The sequence below is a fragment of the Colius striatus genome, chromosome 4 (assembly GCF_028858725.1).
Source record: "Colius striatus isolate bColStr4 chromosome 4, bColStr4.1.hap1, whole genome shotgun sequence".
NCBI classification, from domain to species: domain Eukaryota; kingdom Metazoa; phylum Chordata; class Aves; order Coliiformes; family Coliidae; genus Colius; species Colius striatus.
The window spans coordinates 44712442-44729071 of record NC_084762.1 but is presented as its reverse complement, the minus strand read 5'-3'; the positions used below and the strand labels follow the sequence as shown (position 1 = coordinate 44729071).

Sequence of the window (16630 nt, the reverse complement as noted above, 5' to 3'; positions counted from 1 at the left end):
TGAGTGGCAGTGCTAAGGACAATGATGGCTTTGCTCTACTCAGTGTCTAGATAACTGTCAACAGCCTTCTGTGGGAATATCCAACTTTTATTTTGAAAGTTCTTCCCATCACCGTTGTTCAGGGCTTAACTAAAGATTAAATTAGTACCTGAGTTTCTAGACTAGTCCTTTAGATTTTTTACCTCTGCATTCAGTGCCATAGACATTTTCCTTGGAAGCAAAAGCTGCTCTGCTGATACCTCTGCTCTGCAAACAATTGTACTAGGGCCAATGGGGAACCAAATGATCAGTGGCACCATGGACAGTCTCTGATCCCAGGTCCAAGGGTGGAAAGAGAGATGGAAAACGTCTTAAATGTCTCGAGCATTAGGTAACATCTAAGCCCACAGTTCAGAATCCAGAAGCCACTTAATAGCACACCTTTTTCATATCAGACTTGCAAAACAAAGGGTATTGCGAAATAGGTTTGAGTTCCTGTATCTGTAAATGCAATGATTCAAAAATCAGGGGACATGTATATGTTTCTAAAATATGTAATGCTTCTTAATTCATTTTCTGATTTCTGTGGCTTTTGAATGACCTTTGGTCACATTAGTAAATTCCCCTCTGCAGTCCTAGAGGCTGAAATTTTACTTCACTTTCAATGAAGATTAGGATTTTGTTCCAATTGCATGAGTTTAGGAGCTGGACCTTAAGGGAAATCTAGAAATTGTCCTGAAATGTGAGAGATCAATCAAAAAATTTGGCAATACTGGAACTCATGCATGTTATCACACTTTGGAACCCATGACAATAGGGTATTTTTGTTCTTGATTGTAAGGATTTTAAAAAAATTCCTCTGCTATCCACTAATTTCAGGAACCAACTAAATTTTAGAGTAGAACCATGAGCCATTTTGCAATAGCTACCAGAAATTCTAGTAGATATAAGTGTTTTCTAAACTTTAAGATTATATGTTGTATCCCGTTTTGGTGCCACGCACTTGAAATAGCAACTGTGAGAAATATATGTATGTGAGCATATAAAATATGTGCACAATGTCTTATGATTGTAAATGAGTCAACAGTGACCTGAGAAAATGTGTCAACAGCATTTTTCTGTCAGGAACTTTTATTTGCAATTATCCATTAGACAAAGTGCCACCACAAGGACGGAGTATGAAAGCTTGATAATTCCTGATAAACAGGAAGTTCCAGCTTGACTATCTTTCTCACAAAATGCAACAAGTTAAATAATCTAAAATGAAAAAAAAAAAAGGGATTTTATTTCTAAGGGGTTATTTCCTCCAGACAAAACAGGAACATGCTGTGGTTTACACTGAAATTCCTCTTTGAAGCACTTCCTTTATTACTTTCTCAGGATTCTCTCAACTTGGTTCAATTTTTTAATGTCTCTGTACTAAATGTAAGCATACATGCAGCATTCATATATATTTTCCCTTATTTGCAGCTAATAGCTGTGTAGACTGCAGACTAGATAAAGGCAGCCCATCCGTAACAGAAGAGCTCTCCTATGAGGTCTCTTTCTCAGAATCCATAATGGTCCTTCCAAAACCCCAAGAATGGCCGAAAAACCAGAGGTTCAAAAAAGAAGACTCTGCTTTGCCTGTAAGTTTCTACTTGACATATTTCCTCCATTGTTTTCTTTAACGCAGTGTAATTTCCTGCTTTATATCGCTAGCACAGCATGTTGGAGTCTGGTAAGGGACATTAGCTGTCCTTTGCTATGGAGACCTGCCCTGCCTGCCTGCCTACTGCTTGTAACTGATTCCCAGAGAGACATAAAAGCTAATCTGGATACAGAAGTGTGGTTTTGACTTGTACCCATCACAGACAAATATGTATATCTCAGTCCACAATTATTGCATAATACTCACCTTTTTCACATAAAAATAAAGACCAGTTTGTGGCACTAAAAGTAGCAGTCATTTTCAGTACTGATATGCTCTGTTTCCCCGGAGATTTTCTGCCTTTGTTAACACATGGCTTTAACATCACTTCACAGATGATGGGAGGAAAGCAAGCCTTCAATCAGTATTCAGTGCAATTACTCTATAGGAGATACTACATGAATGGTTAAAGGAAAGTTTGTCATATCATATAGAATCATAGAATCATAGAATGGTAGGGGTTGGAAGGGACCAGACGTACATTGAGCAGATATCATTACCTGGTATTATTTCTTAAAGTCAAGGCAGTCAGTTTTCTATTTCCATCAGCTCTTACAACTTCTGTTACTGAAAACTGGAGTATTAGGTTTATGTTTCAGATACCACCTTTTTGAGTGAAATATGTGATATAGACATAATTTATTTTGAAAGATTTCTGAATGCTATGATGTCCTGAGGTCCTGAACTAATCCAAAATTGTTACTATCCACACAGACATTGAATTATCTGAGACTTATAAATTTGTCTATCTCAGACACCACCAAGGAAGAAGAACTGAGAAGCATAAGTAATCTTCTATATTGAAAGGAGGGATAAGACACCAAGTAGATTACAACCAGTGTGAAATCCCTGTGCTTTAGTGTGTCTGGGTTTTTCTGTGGTGAAGGTACCTTGTGGTGTCCTGTGGAGACTAAGGATACCTCTCCCTTCATCACAATTTTGGCATAACAAAGGTTGGTCCTCACTCCTTGTAATAGCAAACCTAGGACCCAGTTTTCAGTACAACACACAAACACACACACACAAATTATTCTCTGCAGCAGCTCAGAAAACTTCCAGTTGATAGAGCAGGGAAACAGGGAATAGAAGATGTCACATTGAATATCATGGACCTGTGGATACATAACTGATTGGTATTAGAAAAGGTCAGCACTGTGTGGAAAGGAACCATTCTGCATGCAGGACATCATTTTGTGTGCTTAGGAGAGTACACAAGAAATATGTCAGGTCATCATAGAGAGTTTCTGAATAAAGTCAACAACCATAGATGTTGACATTGGCATTTCTCTTGCTTCATATGCTGCCATTCGTGGTGTTTGTTTTTTCCTGTAATGGCTCAGACCATAATGGTCCCCAGAAAAAATGTCACCCTTTGCTCTGTTGCACAGAGCAACCAGTCACCTACACTCTGAAGGACTGCCCTTCCTTCCTCGGAGGAGGCCAACAGGGCATGACTGAACTCTGCACATCATGCTTTCTCCAGGTCAGGTCTGACACATTGATATAAACAAGAGCCAGTAAGCATTTCAGACCCATCTTAATAGTCTGAAGATGGGTCTAAAATAGTTCCACACAGAAACAACATGTCACATAAGATATGATCCTTAGCTGAAAGGCTAACAACCTGATTTCAGAGTAACACAGCCTCCTTCAGTGCTGCATACTGTGACTTCACTGTTTGTAAGAAAGAAATCACTGAAAAATTGTGACACAAGACAGAAGAAAGAGGTCCAGCTCCAAACTTTGTGTTAACACTGCACCACATCACAGTGATCCCAGGAGTCGGCCAGCCACTATGAAAAATCATTGTAGCTGGCCTTTGCAATCAGTTTTGGAGTGTCTGTAATTTTTTCTTAGCAACCATACTTCTTCTCTTTTCCTCCAGAAAATATATGTATACTGCATGGTGGTTATTTTTATTTTCAGGATGACGTATCCTGCCTTCATTACTTTCAGACTTTTTGCATCACTGGAACCAAAATGCATAGATATCCTTTAGTATTGTATGTGTCTTCAGGAGGCTATTCTCCATGTAACTTTGATTGTTAAGTTTTTAAGCATTACTAAATCGCAACATAAGAGTAACAGTGGAATTTCTGCATTTTAGGGAGGGCAGAATCTGGCCTAAAATGACCCAGACAGCGTGTAAATTAGTTATTCCATCCCTTGCATTCTGTCTCCCTCAATTGCAATTAAACCCTACTGAAAGACCATCTGCAATGTGATCTACGAAGTCCTAACCTACATGACCTAGATGTCTTTTGTCCTCTCTTACTTTTGAAATCTGGTGTAAGTTTAATTCTATTTTTGTTCGCTTTTTTTTCCTTAGCCTGTTTGACTGACTTCACCTAAAGATGGCATAAACCTATTGAGTTCAAATTTGTTTAAAAAAGGGAGGAGTGGGCTGAAATGTCCAGAAGCAAAACATTATAAAAGGCAGGGTTTCCAGTCAGTTCCCTAAAGGGAGGAGACAATTTGTAATGGTATTTATTTATACTTCTGACTAACAATTACTGGTTTAAATTAAAATTAAGTTAAAAAAATACACAGTATGAAAGATCCACAGCTCTTGAAAAGCATGATTTTTTACTGTAACTTTGTTATTATGTCTAACAGTTACGTCAAAAACCATGGGGTATTTGTTCTTTTTGACATTTATACAAATGTTTCTGTCGTGATTAAACATTTCTGGCTCTAGTCCACAACATTGCAGTTTCTAAAATATGTAGATACCTTCACATGCCCCCAAATGACTAAGTTGCTTTTAATTCAAGTCTACACTAATAACTTGTTTCTTAGCTACTAGCATCCCTGTTTCCAAGCTTAAATGTTTCTTGGGTCATAAAACGTACCAGTAAAGTGGCAGGATGGTCTGAAATGATTTGCTTCTGGGTGTTTCCTCAGGTCTTTAGTTTCAAAACTCTTCTATAAGACCTCATAAATTAATAGTAAAAGCAAAGCAAATATGGATTCATCACACACACATGCAACTGATATCCAACCATAGCCATGATGAAATGTGTCAGCTACTTCAACAGCATTAAAAGACACTCTGGGGGAGGAAGAAGCAGACCAAAATGTTACAACCTGCTGAAAATGGGCAAAAGTTTTAGCACATAGCTCATTAGTCCCAGCTGGGGAACAGGCACTGGGGTTGATACCTCTGCTCCTGCACTGCTTGGCCAGTCAAACTGCAAGGGAATATGATGGGAAGAAGCTCAAATTTACATGTCAGATGGATGCAAGTTATGTCAGCATACCAGGCCATATATAGACTTGTAGTCCAGCTCCTTCATATCATCTGCCTACCCTAATATAACTAGCTATCACCTCTTTCAAAACAAAGATTCACTTCCTGTAATTTTTGTGCAAATAAAGATGCGACCCATCTCTACTGTAGAAATTCATTATTCGGAAAAGCCGCTTTGGGCTGACAGAGGTTGGAGACCTTTCTCCTGAAGACATGAAGAAGATCCGCTACCTCTCCCTGATTGAGCTAACGGCATTCTACGACGCACTGGGGGTGGAGCTGAAGAGGAACCGTGCAGAGAGGGTGCGAGGACGAGGTACTGTGTTGTGACAACCCTGTGGCAGCCTCCTGGGCGCTGCTTGGCATTGCAAAGAAGATCCATACAAGGCTGTGTTTCCTTTTTTTTTTTCACATTTGTTGTTATTATTTTTAAGAAAATGGTCTATTTGGAGCCCCTCTCACCATACTGCTGGAGAACGATCAAAAGAAGGTTCCTGGAATAAAAGTTCCTCTCATCTTCCAAAAAGTGAGTATAATTCAGCCTGCTCAATTTGTTTTTCCATCATTTGCATTGACACGCAAAAGAGTCAACAGATAAAAGAAGATGCAGGCTTTACAGTCTTGGAGGTGTCTACAAGTTGTCTGTATGTTGTGCTTTTGGAAATCTTTTCACAAGGGGCAAAAATTGGCTTCTTTTATGTGTTTTATCTGTAGTAGGGACCTGTTTGGATTTTCATAAGTATATGATACCATACAGGAAAAATCAGGAAACAGATGTCTGGCTTTCTGTATCCCTTTTTCATTAAATTAAAGAGCCATGCAAGATTTTATGTCTCTGCAAAAGTGGCAGAGACAAGTTGTCTGGAGTTTTAATTTCACATGAAATTAATTTGTTACTTAATTACTGTTACCGTTACCGTCTAATTAGTAAGAAATTCTCACTAATTACTTAGCTATTTCCAGATTGGAATTGGTATCTTCTCATTGAGGTTTGTATGATGAGACAATGTTATGTAAGTCATTTGACAGTGCAATGACATCCAGTGAATCTCTTGGAGATAGGTACACAGACACAGGCACACACGCAACTACACAGGTTTACATGGACTAGAAACTACAAGAAGTTTCCCTGTAAATAGTGACTAAAGGGGAAGTCATGCGGAGTGTCAGGGGAAACACTGACGTGACCTGAGTATTTACATGACTTGGCAATCAGCTCCACAGCTCCCCTATCAAGATATCATGGAAAATCAGAAAGAGCCAACAGCTAGGGCAGGAAACAGAGGTGGTAGTGAAAATCCAGAGCTGTATGAATAAATGCTAGGAAATGATTTATTTGTTTAATCTCATTCTAAATCATATTAAATGAAAACTTTTCTTTTTAGGGTTTGGCTTGGTTTTTGGTTGTTTTTTTTTTTGTGAAGAATTAGAGTGACAAGCCTGTTCCTCTGTTCACAGAAATTTCAAAATAAAAAAATCCTGGGATCATTTTCTAATCTGAGTTCTCAGTTCCCAGAAATGTATGTTATCTATAGACCTTTCCATTATGCTCCTTGAGGAAAGACTTAAACATTTCTCAGAGGTTAATTTTCCCTCAAAACACCATTGTGTTTTACCCAGCATATCTGCCCTTTTATTAATACACTCACATGTCAATTGTTCTGTAGCAGTGCCAAGTCTCAAATCAAGGACGGAGGGGCCTATTACATTATCCGCTTTCCGTGCTCTGCATGTTCCATATTTCAAGAATACGGAGAACAAATTAGGAACATTTATTTACACGAGCTGCCTCATTTTCATTAGCAAATTACATTTAAAAGTTTCTTTTTTAAATTAGTTTCAAAAATACTTCAATTGAAAAAAAAAAGTAAATAGTACTTTCACGTGCTTCTGCTTACTTTCCTGGATTTTGTTGACTTTTTTTCCAGTTGCTGCTAAAGCTTGAGGAAACAGGTTTAGAAACCGAAGGAATTCTACGAGTTCCTGGATCTGCTTCCAGAGTCAAGGTACACACTCGTGCCAGTTTTCTGTCTGCTGGATCACACACCCTAAGTAAAATAATACAGTACACACAGATTCAGGCTGCAACTGCACATAAATACTGATGTGTGTAGCTCAGCATTTTATTCCTACCAGTGAAAGGTCAGATTGGATCTTGGGAACCAATAAATTACAGAACATGTGGGCTATTGCTTTGCATTTGTTAATGCTATATATAAAGCACAGACTTGATACTGAATGTAGATTTTTTCCAGTAAACTTTGAGGAATCCTTTTAGTTTATCTCTGTCATCCAAACTTGCTGTGATCTTATCTCTGGTTTTATTTATTTGAGAAATCCAGAGTTTCTAAACCAAGCAGACTTCAGATAAAGATCTTATTCTATGTCACTTTAAACTTTGTGTCATTTTATTTCTCATTCATCTTCTGTCATCTTACAATTTCATGTTTCAAGTGAAAGAAATTTGGCCTTCATCCACTGTTTGGCAGCCTCGAGTACTGTATTTTCACAGGCTATTTGTGCACTGCGAACATAGGATAGTTGGCACTGTGGTACAGTAATGCTTGCAGTTGTTTCTCCAGATTAACTTGATTACAGAAGCTGCAAACCTTTGGCAGTGGCAAATTAGGAAAACGAGCTTTTTCTGGGCTTAGTGCTGTCTACCTCGTTCCCAGATTTTGAGGCTTTTTTTCTAGATCGTTTTTTGGTCTGGTTTATGCAATTTCTATTGTCTGTCGCTCTCCCACTTTCACATCCTCAAGAAAGCTGGCCTAGTTTTGCAACTGCACACCAGTGTTGGAGATCGCTAAACATTCATGAGTTGCGGATCATTAAAAATGGTTGTACAAGAAAATGCAGCATTACAAGAAATACACCAAAAGTAGGCTGGAACATCCCAGCTTCCTTGAACTTCGTGGACTGACAAAAGCACTCAGCATCTTGCAAAGTACCACATTTTGTAGAAGGGAGATCCTAATTCGGCCTATACTTTTCAGCTTCCTCATTTTTTCATAGAAATACTTTAAGTATTATTTCACACAATCTCTATTTTTCCCCAAACCTCTCTAGGGAGATCAAACAGCAGGGCTGTTCTCTAACTAATTTAATTACTTTCATATTCTTTGCATATACTATACTATGCCTTATTCACTTCTTATTCACAACCTATATCCAGAGAGATGAGATATGGCTCTGTATGTAACTCTCCTATACACAGTGGTAAGTTAAATTGCCCATAGGAAAATTTTAAATTATTTCCATTTTGGCTTCATTTACGTGTTTCCAACAAACCAACCAGTAAGAGAGAGGTTGTTTTTCAAAGCAGATCCAGATTTCATCCTTCAAAGTCTTCATACATTATTATGACATTAGGATTTGAGGGCATTCCAATTTTATTTCAGTCTTGTTTGGAGAAAGAAAAGGCATATGGAAGTGATTAAAGTTTACTCTTCTATAAAACAAAGACTAGAAGAAACAAATACAAGTTTTCCTCTGCAATCTCATTTGTAACAAAAGCTCCAGTGAACCAAACATATATGGTCTACTGTGGGATCAGTCACATTAAAAAAAAAAAAAAGCAAAAATATTTTTTAAAAGTACTTAGGTGCAAAAATGTGTGTATATGGGGCAAGAGCAACGTACAAATAAAATACACGTAATAAAATAAAATACATGTCTATGATTGGCTGTGTGGAGATACATATATTCAACATCGATGCTTCAAAACTTTTGCTTTCCATTTCTACGGCTTTTCTCCATTTCTCAGCAGAAAAGTGTGGAGCAATTTTTCTCTCCTTTTGTGCTTTTGATGAGGTGAGGATTTCTGTTCCACATTTCAGTCAGTTAGCAAGAGATGATTTAATCCAGGTGTTTGTATGGATTATGTGCAAAGGCTGTGAATACAGAGGAAATTGAGATAGCCCAGATTACAAGCAGTGAAATGTGCTAGTAAAAAATAAATTGTAACATTATATACCAAATCCTGAATGACTTTCTATTTCCTTTTGTGCCAACCATTCCACTTCATTATGTGTGACTGTATTTGACATGTAATTTCCTTCCATTCACATGAGACACAGAAAACAGAATTCATTATCAAAAGCTTTTCTGTCTGAATGGACTGAACTTTTTTGTGTGTGTAATATTAAACTAAATTTGTCAAAAACACGATCTGAAACCTGAATATTAATTACACATAGATTTTGTCATAAATGGTCTCACAAAAAGCAGCAACAAACTTCCTGTGGATAAGGTATTGTTTGGACAGTGATAATTGTGAAAGCTGCATTATTTCTGGATATCCTTATATTAAAATAGTGTCCTTCAATCATCTTAACCCAACGTATTTTGAGGAGCTTGCATTTTCCAAACAGGGATATATTTCTGAGACCAAATTCTGTTCTTATGAGGAATCTTACTGAATATTTCCGTTCACACATGTGAAACATCAATTAGTTACCCTCCAGAGCTAAAAAGGCCTCTATTATAGAGTGAGATGCTGACATTGGAGAAGAAGAGGATTAAACGGGCACACAAAATAGTGTCTTAGGTCTTTCTTGTGGCTTTTGAGGAGTTTTTATGGCATGTATTAAGTGGAGGTTTTCTGCCAGTAATGGTTTGAGGTTTTTATTTTTCTATGAAGTAATCAAATCTAACTATAGCTATTCTAAAAGAAAAAATCTCAAGACAGGAAGACCTGAAGTTAAAGCCATTTGTTCAAGGTCCATGGACTCATATGCCAACAGGCTATCTAGCAAGTTCACTGAAGTAAGGGAGAAATGTCACTCATTTGTGATTTAAGGGTCAAAACCTCTAGAGAATGTTCTAAAAATAAACCACCAAAACCAGCTCTGCTAACTGATGTTTTTAGTTCTAAGACACTGCACAAAATTGTCTTGCTTTGAAATGGTTCAAATGGGTCACTTGCAGAAATTTTGCTGTAGCAAACCAAATTTAGCCTGGGTTGCAAAATATCCCCAGGCATCCAATTTAACCTGTTCTGAACTCCACTCAGTTGTACCTAGACTGCTACTGGTTTAGGGCTGCTTGAATTAAATTGCAGTGTAAACCTACCTGTTGTTTTTAATGGAATTTCTGAAGTGTTCTCAAGCTGCCAGGTCAGAAGCAATGATTAAAGGTCAGATGTTCCTTTTACTTTTCAGAATCTCCATCAAGAACTTGAAGCAAAATTTTATGAAGACACTTTTGACTGGGACCAAGTACGAAACAATGATGCAGCAGGACTGCTGAAAATGTTTATAAGAGAACTACCAAGCCCACTCTTCACAGTAGAATATCTGCCTGCTTTTATCACGTTGGTGGAAAGTATGTGAAAATTGAGTTAACATGGATTGATCTAGATAAAATGTAACAGTAGGCATTACTTTTTTTCTCCCTCTTTGAAGTACAGAGAAGAAACATACATATTTTTTCTCTCTCTGGAGCAAAAAAAATGCCTAATTTGTTTCCTAAACATTTATATTTTCTGCAAGGTTTCCATTTCAAATGGAAAAATTCTCTGCATTTAGCTAATAGCATAGACTTGTGTGAATGACAGAACTGTGTAATGTAAGATTTTAAACCTGTGAACAAATAACTGAGCAATAACTTTCACGTATAGACTCAGATTCACACAAATAATAGATACCACAAATTCAAATTTCTACAAGATAAACCCAAGTCACTGCCCTTTAGCTGATATTCTATTAGACCTATTTCATTTTTCTTAAGGTTTATGATGAGGTCAGAACATTTGTACAAAGATATGTGTGATCAACAGAAGGCTTCAGGCAGACAGGTTTTGTTTTCAGTGTACACACAGCCTCTCATTCTCAGTACATGTTATTCGTTTCTCTTCCAGGAAGAATGAAGTAGCACCTTGCTGTATATATTGACTTCATTGTAAATTTGCTTGACCTAGAACAGAGCGAAACTATCAGGATGGTGAATTTATTAGTAAAATTGGTACAAAACATTTAGGATGTTTACAGAAGGTTGCAGCCAGGTTTTCAGTGTTTCTATGAGATAGTTTAAAGGGCAAAAGGAGGTGACCCCTTCCTGTGTGGTTGCAGTCACTTAGCAGTTTGGAAGAGAAGACTGAATGGGAGGTGTCTGTGCAGAATAAAGTAACTTTATTCCCTAAAACAGATACACTGTCCACAACTTGCACTCTGTTTTTATCCAGATCTCTACCTCTCTCATCCAGTCTGAGTGGAAGCAAATCATAGAATCATAGAATGTTAGGGTTGGAAGGGACCTTTAGAGATCATCTAGTCCAACCCCCCTGCCAAAGCAGGGTCACCTAGATCAGGTCGCACAGGAACATGTCCAGGCGGGTCTTGAAGACCTCCAAGGAAGGAGCCTCCACAACCCCTCTGGGCAGCCTGTGCCACTGCTCCGTCACCCTCACAGTGAAATAGTTTTTTCTTGTATTTAAGTCGAATGTTTTATGTTCCAGCTTCATCCCATTACCCCTTGTCCTGTTGCTAGCTATGATAGAAAAAAGACGTCTCAACCTCCTGACATCTACCATTTAGGTATTTGTAAATGTTAATAAGATTTACACTCAGTCTCCTCTTCTCTGGACTAAACAGCCCCAGTTCCACAGTCTTTCCTCGTATGAAAGATGTTCCAGTCCCCTGACCATCTTAGTGGCCCTGCGCTGGACTCTCTCCAGCACTTCCCTGTCCCTCTTGAGCTGAGGAGCCCAGAACTGGATATAGGACTCCAGATGAGGCCTCACCAGGACAGAGTAGAGAGGGAGAAGAATCTCCCTTGACCTGCTGCCCACACTCTTCTTGATTCATCCCAGGATGCCGTTGGCCTTCTTGGCCACAAGGGCACATTACTGGCTCATGTTTAGCTTATTATCAGTCAGGACTCCCAGGTCTCTCTCTGCAGAGCTGCTCTTCAAATGACAGACTTATTTTTCCCATCTTCTCCACTCCAGCTTCTCCAGGGAGTAATGCGCTGTATCAACATATACCAATTGCTTAAAATATGATGGTATTTTGTAACCGACAAGGGGTGTCAGATTTGGGACAAATAATTTTTAAGTTATAAGCAATTAATCTCCAATGGCACAAGCATTCAGCAAATTAATATTAGACCAAAGATTTTCTGAAAACAAATACCCCTTTCAATTTGAAAGGGGGAAATGACTTGATTGATATTCACAACACATTCTTTTATCATTATATCAAAAGATACCATGATATCAAAGGGAAACTGGCTAGTAATGAAAAATAATCTCCTTGCTATTGAGACAGAATTTTACACAGCTTCATCTCCCCCTATGACAAAGATCTGAGATAATGAGGAAAACCTCACTCATCAAATAGATTTTATATTTGGGAGAAAGGTTGCAGTTAAGCAACACATAAACATGCTAGTCTCGACTGGGCAGTGGTTGCTGTGTTTCTAGAACTGCTGACCAACAAGGATTTTAGAACAAACCAGTTGCAACTGGGATTTCAAAACTATTAATAATTCATATTCTTAGAAATCTCCAAGATCAAGTTACAACTACAAGCTTTGCATCTGTTGATAATGCTGCTGCCTGAAGCCAACAGAGACACAGCCAAGGTAAGTTCTTTGTTTGCCCTTACTTGCCATCTGTGGTGCTTTTGACATTTAAATGACAGATCTGTCGTTTTTTCTTTCAATGGTCAGATGCTGCACATGAAAGTATTCATCTGTGGTTTTTATCCTTTTCTTTAAAAGATGTTCAGTTTCCTGTCTGTTGTTCTTTCTCCAGCTGGTTGCTGGAGGTATCCAACTGCTTGTGTCAGTAAATGGCTCCTAGGCATCATTTATTCTGGAGGATCTGTTTCAGAGGCTTGTTCCTCATACAGTTTGGACAAAGAATGTCCAGTTTCTGGGTTTTCTGTATAACTGGAATTCTTCAGGATGAGGTTAGATGCCTCCCAGGAGCTTACCTACTGTGCTTCCAGTGCTGAAGGGATTCCAGGTACTGGATCAGATTGAAGTAAAAAAGTAAATGTCTTTGAAATGTACATCTGTAGCACAGATGTCAGGACCCTAGCCACAGCTGGATTGCCTTACAAACTCAAGCCCACACCCATGCACTACTTCCTGATGCAGACATGGTGGCTATTAGCATTTTGGGTGCTTGGGAGCTCCCAGATCTATCTGGAGCTATGTCCTGACCCTAAGAGACACTGATTCCATCTTTAGACATGTTTCTACATAAAGGAAACCTGAGTGAACAAGCCTTCTGGGAGACCCTAGACATCAGATTCTGTGCTCAACAGGTCCCTTGCCTCTGAAAGTCTCCCAGTGGTCAGTTTAGATCTAGCTTTATGAGTCCAGGTGCCTTCTTTACCTGTATATAGTTATATAATAGTAAGAGGAAAAAAATATCAACCCTCTTGAAAGCATTTTGAGGTCTGTTAGTGCTCTAGTGAAAAATGGGGGTTATTTCTTCTACCAAAATCCACATCTTCATAGAGCTATGTATATTAAAACACATTCTAGATGAGTAGACTTAATTATTACTAGATTTTTATACAAAAATAGAAGTGAGGACAAAACTGAATCAATGTCTACTTGCTATCTATAATGAGACTTTAGAAATTTCCCCAATGCAGTTTCTGTTTTATAATTCCTGGATTTGTAAAACTATTTTAATTGCAATGTTAGGGTACATAGACAGTGGTTTTAATGGTATGGTGTTGCAAAAGGAATCATTGGCAGACCCCAACTCTAACCACAGCTGCAACCCATCCTATTCAGTCACTCAAACAAAATTCTGAATAAACTGCCCAAAAGGGAAATGAGTTTCTTTGACTCTGCCATGCATGTGCAGCAGTGATGTCAACGAACAATCACTGAGCTCTTCTTGCTTTCATTATCTCAGAATAGAAGTTTGGAGGTCGCTGGCAAAAATTTCTCAGATTATATCACATATGGGACTGGTGCACATTCAAAGAGAGCCTGATCACTCTGGTTACTGAAATATAAAAAGCCTTGGCCAGATACATCAAAATGGATCCCTTCAAATTTATGAAGAAATTAACTATTCCATTGTAACATCTGTTTATCTTTCCTCTACTGAAGGATTCAGAGCCTTAATGCAGACACTGTACTTGATTTAGAGATTTGGGATTAAGCTCTAAGTGATAGATAATTTATTTAAGTGTCTTTGGATAACATTATTCATCTGTGATTGACACGTGGTTGTGCCAGCAAATATCAGAGTAAGCAAATTAGAATGCAAAAACCCCTAAATTTCACCTTGGAATGCAAATACAGCAGCTTTTGAGACAGATATTTGAAAATGCTGCATCTAAGAAGTAAATAAATTATTTTGTGAGACTCGACATAACAAGTGTTGTTTTTTCAGGCCTTTCTTCAATTCCTGAAGAAGGTGGTTGCTAATGAAGGGAAGAATAAAATGAATTTGTGGAATGTTTCTATGATCGTTGCACCAAACCTCTTCATCTACAAAGGGAAACGTGCAAACCAACAAGAAATGCAAACAGCTGCCACCACAGCGCACATTGTGCGCCTCTTAATTCGGTACCAGGACATCCTGTGGACAGTGAGTAACACTGGTTCCATCTTTATGACTCCAGCATAGAGAAGCATTTTGCTTTATGCAACAGCTCTGCAGAAATTACAGTGAACAGACTTTCCTAGAAGAAGCAGTTAGCTATTCTTTGGAAGCTGGCTGGAGTCTAGTATATCTACAATGAGATAGGGTGACAGATACCTCTGGATGGAGATTCACCTCACCTAAGACATCCATTTTAGCACAAATTGCCTTCTGAAGGTACTCGTCCCACACCACTGTTTACAGAAGAATGCATAAGAGAATGATTTAATCTAGATACCTGGGTGAGATATCTAAACTTGAATGAGATTTAAAGTCTAGTCTACAACAATACGGGCCAACAGCTTGTACTAGTTTCTGGGCTTCTAAAGGTTGGCATGAGATGATGACCAATTTTGGCTCATTTCCTCATAACAGGCAGAGGGTAAGATGGGGATCACAACAACTACCTCCAATAAAGTTCCTGTAAACTGCAAACATTACTAAAAAGTTTCATATAGTATGAGAGACGATCTACAATTCACCAAAGGAATAACTGTGGATTTTAAAGAGGGAGCTACTAATTGCATGTACCTTCTAGGAATAAATAGAGCTTCTGCTGCCCCAAATTTGGTGCCCTTCTAAAGTACTAAAACTTGTTTTATGGGGGAAAAAAAATTAATATATATTCTTAGCTTTGATTTCCTCCCCTTAGGTCCCATCCTTCCTGATTTCCCAAGTCAGAAAAATGAATGAGGCAGCAATGAACAACAGCAAGAGGCAGATGATGTTTGACAAAGGAGTGAGAAAACTTCTAAGGAGAAAGACCATGGAACGGGAGAGACCTGAAAGACCAGAGGTACAATAAAAATACAGAATTTTCAAGGGCAGCTTTAACAAGATTCCCTCCTTTCTTATCTCAATAAAAGCTTCTGGAGGAGGAGAGAGAAAATTTTGCCATACCAAATAAGCTGATTTATCTTACAAGATGTGTTTCCTAGTCCAACATCCTGCTATGAGGAAGCTATGGGGATTTGACTGAGAAAAACTGAGGAAGGCAGAACTATTTCTAGCAGCTCAAGCTATAAGCTTTTACTAACACATGCTGTTTTTGTACCTGTTTTATAAGAAAATGGTCATATATGACTGTCCTTGACAACAATGATCTGTAGATATTTGACAAATTAATTGATCTGTAGTTGAGTGGTAGGATGCTCCATATCAGGATTAATTGCACTTACTCATGCCCTGGTCCAAACCACTCAATATTCTTCTTGGAAACTTTAGCTTTACAACTTTGCACTAATTTCCTAAGCAGAAAGAAAATCCAGTTTCCCCAGCATAGACACCAAAACTTGGTCTACATTTTAAGCACCTAACGAAGTAGATTGTATAATTATTCCTTATATGGTCATCAGAGAGAGATGGATGCTTCTGAGGATTTCCAGAGATTCAGGTGCAGTTCAGACTTAAGAAAGTCTGATACAAAAATAGTCCTTTGGAGGTCTTCAAGCCACCAACTTTTCTTCATCATCTAGATATGGAGTTCAGGGACTTACTTGAGGTATGCCTCTTCTATAGACACCTAAAAATAAGTTAGGTCTACAGTTCTACCTATAATTTGGGCAACAAAGTCTCTATAGCAGCTTATAGATAGCATTTCCATACAGTACCTTTAATAACCTGCAGAGAAAGGCTTTAGAGTCTTCCATGGAGGTTTAAAAGAATGGAGATTAGTGAATTGTAAGAGAGGTAGTCAAGGAACTGGTCAGACACTCTATAGTTATTGAAGAATAGTCTTGAAAAAAAAAAGACAAATTACAAAGGAGTGATATTAAGAGATTGTAAAAAATAGAGAATGAGCTACCCAAAACAGACAAGAGAAAAAATGCAGAAGGGAAAGTCTGGAGAGAAACAGGTAAAACTAAATCATATGTATGGATTCTTTCAAGGTCCCTTCCAAACCTTAAGATTCTGTGATTCCCTTGTGTGTGTGATTATGAATATATATTAATTCAGCCTGTTGAAGAATTCATTTGCCATCACTGACCGAAATATATCGTGGGTAGGACACGCATTTGTGCTGCAGATGGAGTCAGAGGTGTTTGTTTAAAGTGGAGATGTAGACTACTGTGTTGCAAAACTGTTTTCACCCTGA

The 16630-nt window shown here is 38.2% G+C and overlaps 1 protein-coding gene across 2 annotated transcripts in view; it reads left to right on the top strand.

The window, feature by feature from the left end:
- The window catches only part of ARHGAP28 (Rho GTPase activating protein 28), an 83358-nt gene that overhangs the window by 55700 nt on the left and 11028 nt on the right, over nt 1–16630 (top strand). For both annotated transcript variants that reach the window (XM_061994845.1, XM_061994844.1), the window contains 8 exons: nt 1450–1607; nt 5070–5235; nt 5354–5445; nt 6848–6925; nt 10082–10244; nt 12421–12503; nt 14284–14481; nt 15188–15331. In XM_061994845.1, coding sequence (XP_061850829.1) covers nt 1450–1607; nt 5070–5235; nt 5354–5445; nt 6848–6925; nt 10082–10244; nt 12421–12503; nt 14284–14481; nt 15188–15331 — 1082 coding nt within the window. The remainder of the gene's footprint in view (nt 1–1449; nt 1608–5069; nt 5236–5353; nt 5446–6847; nt 6926–10081; nt 10245–12420; nt 12504–14283; nt 14482–15187; nt 15332–16630) is intronic.